This window comes from Danio aesculapii, chromosome 1 (genome assembly GCF_903798145.1).
Source record: "Danio aesculapii chromosome 1, fDanAes4.1, whole genome shotgun sequence".
Classification (NCBI taxonomy): Eukaryota; Metazoa; Chordata; class Actinopteri; order Cypriniformes; family Danionidae; genus Danio; species Danio aesculapii.
The window spans coordinates 48,870,862-48,885,408 of NC_079435.1; the positions used below are offsets into that span (position 1 = coordinate 48,870,862).

The 14,547-nt window shown below is 36.2% G+C and overlaps 2 protein-coding genes across 4 annotated transcripts in view; both read right to left on the reverse strand.

Moving 5' to 3' along the window:
- Positions 1-472: 472 nt before the first annotated feature.
- Positions 473-9,144, reverse strand: nansa (N-acetylneuraminic acid synthase a). Its single transcript, XM_056449053.1, has 6 exons — positions 8,887-9,144; positions 5,328-5,543; positions 4,004-4,103; positions 3,259-3,413; positions 2,473-2,739; positions 473-894 (listed from the first exon to the last, which is right to left on the reverse strand). Exons 1-6 carry the CDS (start codon positions 9,016-9,018, stop codon positions 685-687), a joined length of 1,080 nt encoding a protein of 359 aa, XP_056305028.1. The 5' UTR covers positions 9,019-9,144; the 3' UTR covers positions 473-684.
- Positions 9,145-11,549: 2,405 nt separating this feature from the next.
- The window catches only part of gne (glucosamine (UDP-N-acetyl)-2-epimerase/N-acetylmannosamine kinase), a 43,399-nt gene continuing 40,401 nt past the window's right edge, over positions 11,550-14,547 (reverse strand). For all 3 annotated transcript variants that reach the window (XM_056461758.1, XM_056461749.1, XM_056461740.1), the window contains 3 exons: positions 13,523-13,705; positions 13,110-13,226; positions 11,550-12,016 (listed from right to left, as the gene is read on the reverse strand). In XM_056461758.1, coding sequence (XP_056317733.1) covers positions 11,781-12,016; positions 13,110-13,226; positions 13,523-13,705 — 536 coding nt within the window. In that variant the 3' untranslated portion in view covers positions 11,550-11,780. The remainder of the gene's footprint in view (positions 12,017-13,109; positions 13,227-13,522; positions 13,706-14,547) is intronic.

The following is a 14,547-nucleotide window of genomic DNA, read 5'->3' on the forward strand; positions in this document are numbered from 1 at the left end:
AGCAGGGCTGAGCCTGGTCAGTACCTGGATGGGAGACCACTTGGAAAAAACCAAGTTGCTGTTGGAATTGGTGTTAGTGAGGCCAGCAGGGGGGCGCTCATGCTGTGGTCTGTGTGAGTCCTAATGCCTCAGTATAGTGAAGGGGACACCATACTGTCAGTGGGTGCCGTCTTTCGGATGACACGTTAAACCTAGGTCCTGACTCTCTGTGGTCAATAATAATCCCATAGCACTTCTTGTAAAGGATAGGGGTGTAACCCTGGTACCCTGGCCAAATTCCCTCTCGGCCCTTAACAATCATGGCCTCCTAATCATCCCCACTCACCGAATTGGCTCTATCACTGTCTCCTCACTACATCTATAGTTGTTGTGTGGTGAGCGCACTGGGGCCGTTGTCCTGTGGCTGCTGTCGCATCATCCAAGTGGATGCTGCACACTGGTGGTGGTGTGGAGAGAATTGAAATGAGACAGATTTCCATTGTCTTGTAATCTATTATTTATTCAACAGTATTTGGCAAATAATACCTTGTATAAACAAGTCTGGCTTTGTACACAGTATTTGTTGCATTGTTGAATTTTTAGTCTTTGCCTCAAAAACAAAGCATCATTTTAACCATGGCTCTGGAACATGTAACTTTTCTTTGCAGTCTGATCAAGAATCTCATGCTCCGGAGTAGGCTTTCCTCAAGCTTTAGCTTTTTTGCCATAGCTGTCGACTACATCTTCAGTAATGCTCTCATCCTCCTCCACATCCATGGTCACTTTCTTCCCCACCAGCTGGAAGATGTCTTCTGGAGCTACACCCTTGGGTTCAGCTACTTTCACTGTCAGCATGTCAAGGGTGAGTTCTGTACCTTTTGGGATGGAGGTCTTTGCCACCACCGACTTCCCAAGCTAAAGAGGAGCAAAAGATGAAGAAAAATTTTAGGAATGTCCTGACAGAGCAGATATCTTGAAGACAACGTGAGCGTGCTGTTCAACAAATAACATCCCACACACATGAAAAAAAAAAACATGTCAGAGGAAGCAATGTTATGGGGTATGATATGAGTCACGAATGGATGAATTTGATGGTAAAAAGAAGAAAGTTAAGACAGGAGGTTTTGGAAGGAAATGGGTAAAGGAATGCAGTGGCAGGAATGCAACATAAGAGAGAAAGAGAATAGAGCTGTAAAACATGCAGTATGAGGAGGAGGAGGATGTAAAGGCGAATGCAATCAACAACTATATACAGAACAGAGACTAATTTAGCAAATTAACTCAGAAATGGGCTTATTTTAGGTGATCATTCATGTCTTTTGCATAGTGTTTTATTTTTAATTGAGATATTAGATTAGAAACTTACAAAGAAAAAAAATATTCTGTCCCAAAATACTAAGAAAAAAAAAGATACAATTTTTACTTTTTTCAATTGCAATTGAAAAAAAAAAAGTTCCAATGTCCTTCAACTTCAATTTCCAAGTTACATTTGAGCAGTTCCAGCGTTATGGAGGTGACATTTGCAGGAAAAATTCAAAACATAGATTCACAGAGAAAGTATATCTTAACATTATATTGAAACATCCGTTTATATTTTCCAAAACAACCAAACACAGAGTTATGGGAGCAGAAAAATATCAATCTGGAAACCTTTTTTATATTTTAAATGAGGAAAAAAAAATTTGTTATGGACATAAACTTTGTAGACATTCTGTGAATGAAACTACACAACCCAAAAGAAATAATGCTGATTTAAGTTGTTTAGATTCTATTTTATTTGACATTTTTGCATTTATGAGGGAAAAGCTTCATTATGCATGTGGCATCTCTCTGTTATGGATGTGAATTGTGAAACTGGACTTCTGTGACTTTGGTAAATCAAATATAATCATTTAAAAACATTGACAGAGACATTTGAGTATTTTCCAAAATCTGTCAAATACTTTCTTGCACAAAAAACATAGAAACGGCTTCTCTATTTTGGTGCAAACTTTTTTCCATGGCAAGGTTGACATTTGCATGGGATTGCTCATTTCTAAAATTATTTTTAAATCAAATTATGGGATGTGATCTCAGGATTACAATTTGTAACTTCCTTTCTTTAAATTCTGACAGTTTTTTTTCACTGAACTGTGATCAATTATGTGATTTAAGTATGCCCAAAAAGGTAAGAAAGAATGTGTGGTTAAAGGTAACAATTGGTAACTTTTTAAAAATCGTTTTAAGTGGAAACAAGTTGTCATTCATGTGCAACTAAATACAATCGGCAAGCAAACTAAAAGTAAAATGAACTAATTATTTATATATTGAATATAATAGGTAAATAAATATTACTAAAGCAATCAAGCACATTTGCAGGATTAATACCCCCCAAAAAAATCCCTAACCGCCAAGTATGAGCAATAGTAAGTTTCCTTTTAGCACCACTAACACCACTAGAAATGAACAAGAAAGTGAGAAGGAAGGATGTATTTGAACTGGGCTTTATTGTACCTTATCATGGCATGGCACCTCACAGGGCAGCATGCGTTTCAGTCCAGTCCCCAAAGCTCTCTCCACTATGCGGATGGACCTCACCAGCTCCGCCAGCTCTTTTGGTTCCAGAGACGCTGCATGATCGCTGCCTTTCCAGCTCTTATCCAGGGTCACGTGCCGCTCCACGACCTTCGCTCCCAGAGCAACTGCCCCGACTGTGATGTTGATCCCACTTTCATGACCTGAGTAACCAATGGGAATGTCTGGGAATTCTTTCTGATATTCCTGTGAGGTTTGGGGGAAAAAATGCTTATTATACATCATTTAACTATATGGTTATGCAAGATTTTACAGAATCTTAATATTTGATAAAAATCATTAAATTTTCCTTAGTCCCTTATTTATCAGGGGTCGCCACAGAGGAATGAACCACCAACTATACGGCATATGTTTTTACGCTGCGGATGCCCTACCAGCTGAAACCCAGTACTGGGAAACACCCATACACACATGCACTCATACACTGCGGCCAATTGAGTTTACCCAATTCACCTATAGCGTATGTCTCTGGACTGTGGGGGTAACCGGAGCACCCGGAGGAAACCCATGCCAACACAGGGAGAACTAGCGTCCTTCTTGCAGCGAGGTGACAGTGCTAACCATTGAGTCACACCATTAGCTAATCAAATTATTATTTAATAGCAGAACTTTAGAAAAGGTCACAAAGTAGAAACTGAATAGCTGATCTGGTGGAGAATGGCTGTACTGCATAAAATGGAAACGGAAAAGAGCTGGATTGATTACCGTGATAACCCGCAGGTTAACGTCCTCAGGTTCAAGTGGATATGCACTTGTGCACTGCAGGATGCAGAAGTTCTGATTGTGTTCCTTCACAATCTTATAAACACGCTGCATGGTTTCCATGGACTGCATCCCACTGGACACTACCATGGGGCGTCCTGAATCCAAACACAAGCATTACAAGTTAAATTTGCTTCAATAAGATTAAACATACAATTTAAATCCTATTTAAGTACAAGTTGTAATAGTAAATTGCTATATTTTAACTGACTAAAATCTCTTAAACAAGAAAACCTTTTAGTGGTATAAAAGTATAAACATTTACATTGCAATGAATTATTATTTTGGGCCTCTACAGTCATTTGATATATACTTAAATACAGTTTGTTCTAACTATTCCTCACAATTTTGAGGGGTATATAAATTATTGTTACACTGAATGACATTATAGTTGGTGTCTTCTGTAAATCATGGTAATATCTAAAGCAATTTATTCATGTGACTTCTTCAGCCATAATGTCATACTTCAATCAAAAAATAATGTGCTAATTCAAATGCACTAAATTTGGTGTCTATTGCTGAACTGAACACATTTCATATGTAACCGATTCTACTATTTTTAGATATACAAACACCAACAGTGTATTTTCCATGAATTTGTCTCTAAACTGATCAGTATTGAAACCTCCTTAATTACTAGCACGACTCCATCCAATGATAAGAGCTACAATAAAGGGAAAAATGGGACCTTTTTGGGCAGTTTTCTTGAGGTAGGGAAAGTTGTTTGTGTCTCCAGATCCAACTTTGAAAAAAGGCACATCGAGTTCGTGGAGGAATTCTACAGCCATCTTAAAGACAGAAATACTACAATTAACATTCAATGTCTTGTCAGCATCATCACTGTTGGGTAATGACATTTCTAAACACCTATTAATATTGTGTGATGATTACATTCCAAATTAAAGATCAAACGATCAAAGATATTTCAAATCGTTTAAAATCAAAACTACAAATTAATGGAGAAAAGATATCATTTTATAGTGTCCCAGAAGTCCATCTCAAAAATAATTCATGCAAAAGACACGATGTACACATGCATAGCCAAATTCACATGCAACCAACAAACAAACGAACGAAGGATTGCAGGCATGCACTAACAAAAACGCACGCACCAATCAACAGAGCGAACGAACGAACGCACGCACCAACGAACCAGCGCACACACCAACCAAGTGAGCAACTGAGCACACCAACCAACCAGCGCACGCACACACACACACACAAACAGTTTGACAAAATATGACTTGCACACTCATTCAGGATGAACTCGCAGATTTTAAACATTCAAAACTTTTTGTACAATGGCGTTTTGCATTTGCAAAACGTATTTTATGAAAATGTATTTTTATTTTATGCACGTGAATTGTTTTTGTTAATATATGTGTGTGTGTGTGTGTGTGCGTGTGTGTGTGTGTGTGTGTATAAATAATTGTATTTATTTATTTATTTTTTGCACACGCAAATTTGGTTTTATGCATGTGAATTTGGCTTCTCATGTACATCGTGTCTTTTGCATTAACTATTATTGACATCCTTCACACTCCATAGTAATGTTCGTACAACATTAAGATGTTTCTGCATTTCTGTGTGTGGAGTGTCATTGTGGAACCATAGAAGTATATGGTCTTCAGAACCTATATGGAAAAACAGATGTGATTGGTGTTCCTACAAAAGTGTATTAAGATAAGCATGAGATAACACAATCATGGTGTTAATTTGATTTATTATTATGGATTGTTATTTATAATTTGATGTAGATTGGAGAAGGGGTAGGATTAAACAGCACATGATTCTTCCTATTCCTTTCTGGTCATGCATGAGCAAAATTTGTATTGTGCGGTTTTATTTGTTTTTAATTGTAGTTATTTATTTTTTTACATATTCAAAATAAAATCTAGATCTAAAGTCTTCTTTCTCTCTTAACAGCAATTCTGAAGCCAAAAAAAACTCAAACATCCAATCATAATACTTATAGTGGTCTACTCTGGTTTCTTGGTCAGTAAGTGGCTCACCTCGTCCATTCCAGACGCAGTGAAGAAGATGCCCACTTGTTTGGCGTACTGCTGCAGCTCCCTGTACTGTTCATGACTAAATTCCAGGTGTCGCTTATGCTCTCCGTATGTTTTCCCCCAGGAGTGTTTGGAGGTGTACGGCCGTTCAAGAGCTTTCTTATTGAATTTATGTTCCAGCTCACTCTTCTGAAACTTTGCACAGTCTGCACCACAGTCCTAGGAGAAGAGGGGGAAAATACACATAAACAGAAACATTAGATACACACAGAAAACAACATATAAAATAAATCATTTCAATAATATTTAAAATGTAATGGTGACAGATAATAAATCAAACATGTTTAAAGTATTTTTTATTTTAATCATGCATTTATAAAAAAAATTTAAAAAAAAATAAAAATAAATAAATAAATAAATAAATAAATAAATAAATAAATAAATAACAGTAATCATCACTGTCTTTTTTTTAAAGAGCAAAATTGTTTGGAAATTTTGCATAGTTGTATTTGGGATAGATAAAAGCATATTTAACCAGAAACTGAAAAATCTGTCATCATTTATTCACCCTTTACTTTATGCAAAACTTTTTGACTGACTTTCTGCTTTTAAGCACAAATGAAGAAATTTTCAAGAAAGCTAGAAACCTTTAACAACAATAGTTACACTTTTTCAGCCTTCTACTAAATATCTTCTTTTGTGTTTAGCAGAATAATAAGTTTAATGGTTTGGATCACCTTGAGGTGAGGAAATAAGAGCTGTATCCCTTTAAGATCAGGCATTCATTTGATTATACATACACAATAAAAACAGTAACACTGAGAAATATCATTTCAGATTAAAATAACTGTTTTTACGGTTTTATACACTCACCGGCCACTTTATTAGACACACCTTACTAGTACCGGGTTTTACCTTCAAAATTGCCTTAATCCTTCATGGTATAAACTCAACAAGGTACTGGAAATATTCCTGAGATTTTGGTCCATATTGACATGATAGCATCACATAGTTGCTGCAGATTTGTCAGCTGCACATCCATGATGTGAATCTCCCGTTCCACCACATCCCAAAGGTGCTCTTTTGGATTGAGTTCTCATGACTGTGGAGGCCATTTGAGTACTGTGAACTTATTGTCATGTTCAAAAATCTAGTATGAGATGATTCACGCTATATGACATGGTGCGTTATCCTGCTGGAAGTGGCCATCAGAAGATGGGTACACTGTGGTCATAAAGGGATGGACATGGTCAGCAACAATAGTCAGGTAGGCTGTGGCGTTGACACGATGCTCAATTGGTTATAAAGGGCCCAAAGTGTGCCAAGAAAATATCCCCCCACACTATTACATTACCACCACACCAGCCTGAATCGTTGATACAAGGCAGGATGGATCCATGCTTTCATGGGGTTGACGCCAGATTCTGACCCTACCATCCAATGTCACAGCAGAAATCGAGACTCATCAGACCAGGCAACGTTTTTACAATCTTCTATTGTCCAATTTTGGTGAGCCTGTGCGAATTGTAGCCTCAGTTTCTTGTTCTTAGCTGACAGGAGTGACACCCGGTGTGGTCATTCTCTGGCATCAACAAGTCATTTTCGCCCACAGAACTGCCGCTCACTGGATATTTTCACTTTTTCTGACCATTCTAGAGATGGTTGTGCGTGAAAATCCCAGTAAATCAGCAGTTTCTGAAATACTCAGACCAGCCCGTCTGGCAGCAATAACCATGACACGTTTAAAGTCACTTAAATCACCTTTCTTCCCTATTCTGATGATCGGTTTGACCATGTCTACATGTCTAAATGCATTGAGTTGCTGCTATGTGATTGGCTGAATAGAAATTTGCTTCAACGAGCAGTTGGACAAGAGGACCTAATTAAGTGGCCGGCAAGTGTATATTATCCTGATATAAAATTATTATTGATTCTCACTCATTAATAATGGTTCATAATACCATGGTTGAAATTTTTCTGCTTGAAACCGATGCATTTTCCTTTTTTGGGTTCTTTGATAAACACAAAGTTCACAATAACAGCACTTATATTAAATACAATCTTTTGTAACATGGTAAGCATAATATATTTTACACAATATCTCCTTGATACATGCAATTATATTTAAAACTAAAGATTTTAATTTTGAATGGTACTTTCAAATGGTAATTTAACAGTTTTCGCAAAATATGAAGCAGCACAGCAGTATTTCACTTTCATAATAATCAGAAATGGTTTTGAGCAGCAAAGTATCATATTAGAATGCTAAAGACTTGTATGAAATGGGTAATTTTTTTTTTTGTCCTGTTGTGCTCAACGAACAACCAAATGAACAGAGAAGGGTCTCATGACCTTAAGGTTAACTTCACACCTTTCTCCAAATTTCAGGAGGTAAAATATTAACCCTCAAGTATGACCAAATGACCAGAGAAGGGTCTCAGGACCTTAAGGTTAACTTTCTCCAAATTTCAGGAGGTAGAATATTGATTCTACGATAAGCAGGCTGACACTACAAACCTCAAATCTGTGCTTTGCAATCAGAAATATTGTGCACCTCACTCTTCTCTCTTCCCTAATAGGCCAACCTTTGGCCAGCACCTAAATTTTGACTATAAAGATGAGGGTTTTTTGCTGAAACATTGGAAGCTCAGCCATTAGATAAGCACCTGGCATTCTCGGACACACATGTTGGTTTTTCAATATGACTGCAATGGGCTCCCCAGTGTTTGAAGAGGAAAATGATGGCACGTCTCTGAGGTTGTATATACTTGTATTAAATTGCTTGGGGTTTCATTATCGGTCTTTTAATCATGCAATCCTTATTACTCATCTTTATTTCGCATTATGAGCCTTTGATGCAATTTTGTTGTATTTCGATTGTTGTATAATGATGTCCATAAGTATGATTCATGATTATAATTGAGCATCGTATTGACTTATTGTGATAATTGACATCAGCTGTGTGTACCAGCAATAAAGAGTTGCATTGCTTGAATAGTATGGTGTATGGACCGTTATTGGTGTTTCCTCTGGTCCATTTAGCACCACACTTGTGTCATTTACATAAACACAAACCATACTAAAACCTTTTCGGTATGCTGGAACATTTTACATACTGAATTCGGAACATACTGAAACGAGACTAAATTAAGGATGCTGAAAATTCAGTTTTGAATCATAAGAGGGTTCCATTCTAAAAACAAAAACAAGCCATTTAAAATTGAAGCGGTTTTTGCAATGTTTTACTGTATTTTTTTATTTTAAACAAGCATTACAACGTCTTAATGTTTTCAAACATCTGACAGGTAGGGAATGTTTTTGCACATCATGGTGTTAATGTCAGAAATATTCTACGGTAAACTTATGATAAATCATGTTTGTAATTAACATTTGAAGTCAGTATCCTAAGTAGTCTCTGTAAACCTGTCGAGCGCTTTAAAACTCACTATTAACTTACGAACACTGACTAAACAACGCAATATATTCTGCTAAACCCTTGTAGACTTACAGAAGATATGCAGATGAGCTCAATCACGGTTTATAAATGCAGATAAACTCTCACCTTTGCCATTTTGATCATTTTCTTGGCGATCTCAATGTCTCCTTGATGATTCTGTCCGATCTCTGCAATAATGAAGCACGGATTGTTTCCTCCGATCATGCGGCCGGGACATAATTCAAATTTCAGAGGCATTTTTACAAGTAAATGCACAAACACGACAAAGGCTACAGAAATTAGAGCAGTCTGTCTGAAGACTACAGATAGACCGTCACACTCCTTTTTGACTACTACACGCGTCAAACGCCGAGATGGAGTCAGTTGAACTTCCGGGTTTATTAGTGAACACGCCCAGTGTTTCGAAATAAAAGACCACTCACATTCAGTTACTTACGTTTATTATATTACCTTTTACTTACTAAATATTCCAGTTTTTTATAAAATGACACATAAAATAAGGTTTTGTGGCTCTCATAGTCACCTGAAATACACATGTATGCACATGTGCAGAGATGTATATTGAGTATTTTAGACTTATATAGTCTTTTAGAAACATAAAAATGACTGTAAATCATTAACAAAGCCCTGAGCTTTTTAAAGTTTTATTTATTTCAACATTATTTGTCGACTAAAAATGAGAAAGCTATAATATTAAACTGTGGAAGACAATACTACTAAGTCTGAAATCATTATTTTGTTGTTAAGTAATTATATGCACACACACCAAGCTAAAAAAATGTGAAAATATGTTTTAAGTATGAAATTATTTAAAGTCCAAAAAATATATATTTATATTGTATTTGCACATACAATATTTATTTGTTCTATATAACAGAAAACGATCCCCTGTAATAGTATTTTTTCTGAGAACTCTCTAAAATATTATTTGGCCTTAGAATACTTTATATAAATTTTAATAGTTTTATATTTATAAATTTACAACTAAATACGTTTTAAAAATGTTTCAATTTTAACAAAATACAGTCTGGCATGTTTAAAACAAGAATCATTTTATGTTACACACACACGCTCACTGGCCACTTTATTAGATACACCTGTCCAACTGCTCGTTAACGCAAATGTATAATCAGCCAATCACATGATCATTTAGACATGGTCAAGACCAGGGGCGTAGCGGACATTTTAAAAGTGGGGGGACGGCTGTATATGATCATATGTTTATATAAGAATCTGCTGCAGTTCAAACTGAGCATCAGAATGGGGAAGAAAGGTGATTTAAGTGACTTTGAACATGGCATGGTTGTTGGTGCCAGACGGACTGGTCTGTGTATTTCAGAAACTGCCGATCTACTGGGATTTTCATGCACAACCATCTCTAGGGCTTACAGAGAATGGTCCGAAAAGATAAAATATCCGGTGAGTGGCACTTCTGTGGCCTCCACAGTCACCAGATCTCAATCCAAAAGCATCTTAGGGATGTGGTGGAATGGGAGATTCGCATCATGGATGTGCAGTCGTCAAATCTGGAGCAACTGTGTGGCTGTGTCATGTCAATATGGACTAAAATCTCTGAGGAATGTTTCCTGTGCCTTGATGAATCTATCTATATCGATTAAGGCAGTTCTGAAAGCAAAAGGGGATCCATCCCGGTACTAGTAAGGTGTACCTAATAAAGTGGCCGGTGAGTGTATATATTAAGAATCGCACAATGTGCCCCTAAAATCTGAATAAATGTAATTTTAAATCTTTATATTTTCCACTATTCTTGAAACAACTATGTTTTACCCAATTATTAACAAGCTTTTCAAATATAGCAACATTATATACGATCATTGTTTCTTTTAGACAATTCCAGAAGCACAAGTGAGACAGTGAATGACAATGAAAGATTATTTTTCTCAACCATTTGACAGATAAATTTTTTTACAAAAGAATTTCTACCTCTATTTAATAGGATTTCAGTGTATATAAAACCATTGTATTTGATGTGGAAATCATAAATGGGGCATCTCGTCTTCGGCCCACATGTATATTCAATATGTTTACAACAGAACTCGAATATATTAAATAAATTCGCCAGCAAGAAAAGGTAACCGTGTTCAGTGCTTTTACTATCAATGCTTGAAAACATAGCAGACAGGCATTTTTTCCGATTCATACCGCTGAATGTCTTTTTATCAAAAATTAAAATGCACCTAGCATTTAGTCACCCTCGAGATGTTCAAAAAATGTATCTGAGTTTTGATATGATATTCATAGCAAAAAAATGCTATGAAAAATGACCTTCTTCTGTGTTCAAAGCAAAAACTAAACTCAAACATGTTTGGTTTAATGAAGCTAAACATAATTCTGGAAGACAAAAAAGGCAACAAATTAGCCATGATTTTACCCATGTAAAACATTTTACATAGGAATATTTATAAAAACAATAAAAAACACAAACAACAGAACGCAAGACACACACAGAGTGTGTTTTCCTTTGTACAAACATTAAATAAGAGCTCTCTCCCCAAAATTAATTTATTCTTCAATACTTGATCCCAAATAATAAAAGACTAGTGCTGTTTAACAATTAATCAGGACAAAATACAAAAATAAAAGTTTGTATTTACATAAGATGCGTGTACTGTGTATATTTATATAATGTATTAATGCGCACACACACACACACATATACACAAATACTTTAAAAATATTTACATAAAATTACATATATATTAATATATGTTATATATATATATAAATATTGTATACATTAATATAAATAAGCATTTTCTATACATGTATAAACATATATAGATGGACGTGTGTATTTACATATACATAATAAATCTACCTAATACACACTAAATTATGTAAATGTAAACTTTTATTTTTTATTATTTAAAATTAGTCGCAAACAGCACCTACAGATATTACTACACGATTTAAAAAACCTTCAAAGCAAGGATGCTGCACATGATTGGCCCTGGTTCTGTGAGTCTGTGAGTGATATCTCAGTAAGTTCTGCGGGTGGTGTAATCCAGCACCATACTAGCGGCTCCCAGCAGCGCCGGGTCCTCCAGGTCGGACACCATGACGTTGGTCCCCTGTGCGGTGAGCAGCGCACGCTGGCCGATCACCTGGCGGACCGGAGTCTCATAGTGCACCGCCAGAACCCCAGACAGAATGACCAGAGACGGGTTGATCATGTGCAGGATGTTCACGATGCCCAAACCTAAAGCTGTACCCGCTGTGGGGAAAGATAAGTGAAGACCGATTAAAACACTGTTTCAAAAGTGATCAAGTTTTGATGTGTGTTGATGCTAAGACTGTCAATCGATTGATCAATTTTGATTTCAATGAATGCTGCAGCGATGATACTAAATGTTGGTGTTCTTTAAAGGGCGCTTATTTGACCCCTTTTTCAATATTTAAGAGACGTTTTTTGTGTCTCCAGAATGTGTCTGTAGGTTTAGGGTGGGTGAGTGTAACGGAGGCCAGCTAGCCAAATGCTATGCAGGTAAACTTCACTTCTCTGACCTCAAAAGGTGCTCTTGGGACAGATGCTAGAGGCCATGGTCTTTAGCCTCCTTGTTAGAGCAACTGACTCCCATGCACAGGTTCAATCCCAGCTCAGACTGTGTTGGGTGCATTAGGACCAAAATAAAATAACTCAGACTCGGACTCGAAAATTGGGACATCCCTAACCAAAACAAATAAATATTTTTAGTGGATTAACTTAAATGGACTAATAAAGGAGACCTGCTATGCCTCTTTTCAGAAGAAGCAAAATAAGTCTCTGGTTTCCTGATTTAAGTCTCTGATTTAGAGCATGTAGGTAAAAGTTTAGCTCAAAATACCAAACAAATAAAGTTTTCTAAATTTCTTAAAGCCCCTTTTAGGCTTTGACCCAAATTGCACCATTTTGGTGACTGTAGCTTTAAAATTCAAATGAGATCTTCAAAAGAAGGCGGAGCTACAAATGCCTATGTGTCAACATAGTGGCAGATTCAAAAACAAGACTAAAGTCTAAAGCTAGAATGTCAGTCAAAGTGTTTCTGTTTTTAATGAAGTGAGATTTTAAAAAATAAAACAAATATCTTTTTACCATTAGAAGCTGATTATATTTACAGACTTTTGACACACAGCTGTGTTTAAAGCCCTTATAAAACTGTTTTTTTTGTGTAATAGGTCTACATTAAGAATAACAATGTTGGCTAGCAAAATAAACATTATAAATTTTGATTTCACACTGACTTAGGAGTACTAAGGTATAGATTCCAGCATTGTGACATCTCAGCTTCTCAGACGTGTGTGAGAATGATGTGTATGCAAGATCTCACCAGTGTGAAGGACGGTCTCTGCTTTGGAGTTGCCGAGTCGAGCAGCGTTGATCAGATGAATGGCGTTCACCTGTTCTTTGTTATTCAGAGTCATACCCTCCACCAGCAGCAAGTCCTCTGTTAGCAAAAGCCAAAAGAAGTGTGTCATTAAAACACAAACTCCTTTTGTTTGCCAGCAGATTTGAGATTCACAGCTCTTCTATTACAAACACAACTCTTAGTGGTTTCTGCTTATAAAAGCTGTAAAAATCAAGTTACGGTGTTTATTCTTTTCAGGTAAGCTTTGAAACAACTAATAGAATTGAACTTAAACTTAACTGGAAGTTGATTTTTATCTACCTACTCACCAGAGTGAGTGAGGCTGGTATGAAGTCACTCGGCTTTGTGTTTTTTCTTTTTGTTTGTTTTCTTACCATCATGGAGTCTCTTGGCTTCTCTCTGCAGAGCGAGACCTGACGAATAGGCCTCTATGCAGCCGTGGCCTCCACACATGCATTCTGGCCCTTCCAGAGACACCACGATGTGTCCCAGTTCAGCTGCGCAAAACGTGTTGCCATGGATCAGCTCATTGTGCTGGATTATACCACCTCCAATACCTGCATATAAAAAGACACCAAGAATAGCAGAATTAGCCCATTACATCAAAAAACGCCAATTCCATCAGCTTTCATCTTTATTTATTAGGACAATTAAGAAATCTGGAGGTTCCCAATGTAAGAAACCCGTATTTCATGAAGTCAGACACATACAGTTGAAGTCAGAATTATTAGCCCCCCTTGAATTATTAGCCCCCCAGTTTATTTTTTCCCAAATTTCTGTTTAACAGAGAAGTATTTTTCAACATTTCTAAACATAATAGTTTTAATAACTCATTTCTAATAACTGATTTATTTTATCTTTGTCATGATGACAGTAAATAATATTTGACTAGATATTTTTCAAGACACTTCTATACAGCTTAAAGTGACATTTAAAGGCTTAACTAGGTTAATTAGGCAGGTTATGGTAATTATGCAAGTTATTGTATAACGATGGTTTGTTCCGTGGGCTATCGAAAAAAATATAGCTTAAAGGGGCTAATAATTTTGACCTTAAAATAGATTTAAGTTTAAACTGCTTTTATTCTAGCCGAAATAAAACAAAGACTAACTAACCCTAACCCATATACTGTGAATTTCCTTGCTCTGTTAAACATCATTTGGGAAATATGTAAAAAAGAAAAAAGATTATTATATATATATATATAAATGTCATGTAGAGCATTGGTTTGCCTTAAAATAATTTATGTTTAGATCATTTTTAATACCAACAATATTTAGTGGAAAAACTATGTAAATCTTCAATCACAACAAATAGAAAAAATTTTATTCTACCCAACTGTCATTTTTGGACAATATCTTTATCTGAAATGTAGACAAAATGTTATCAAACCTTTGTA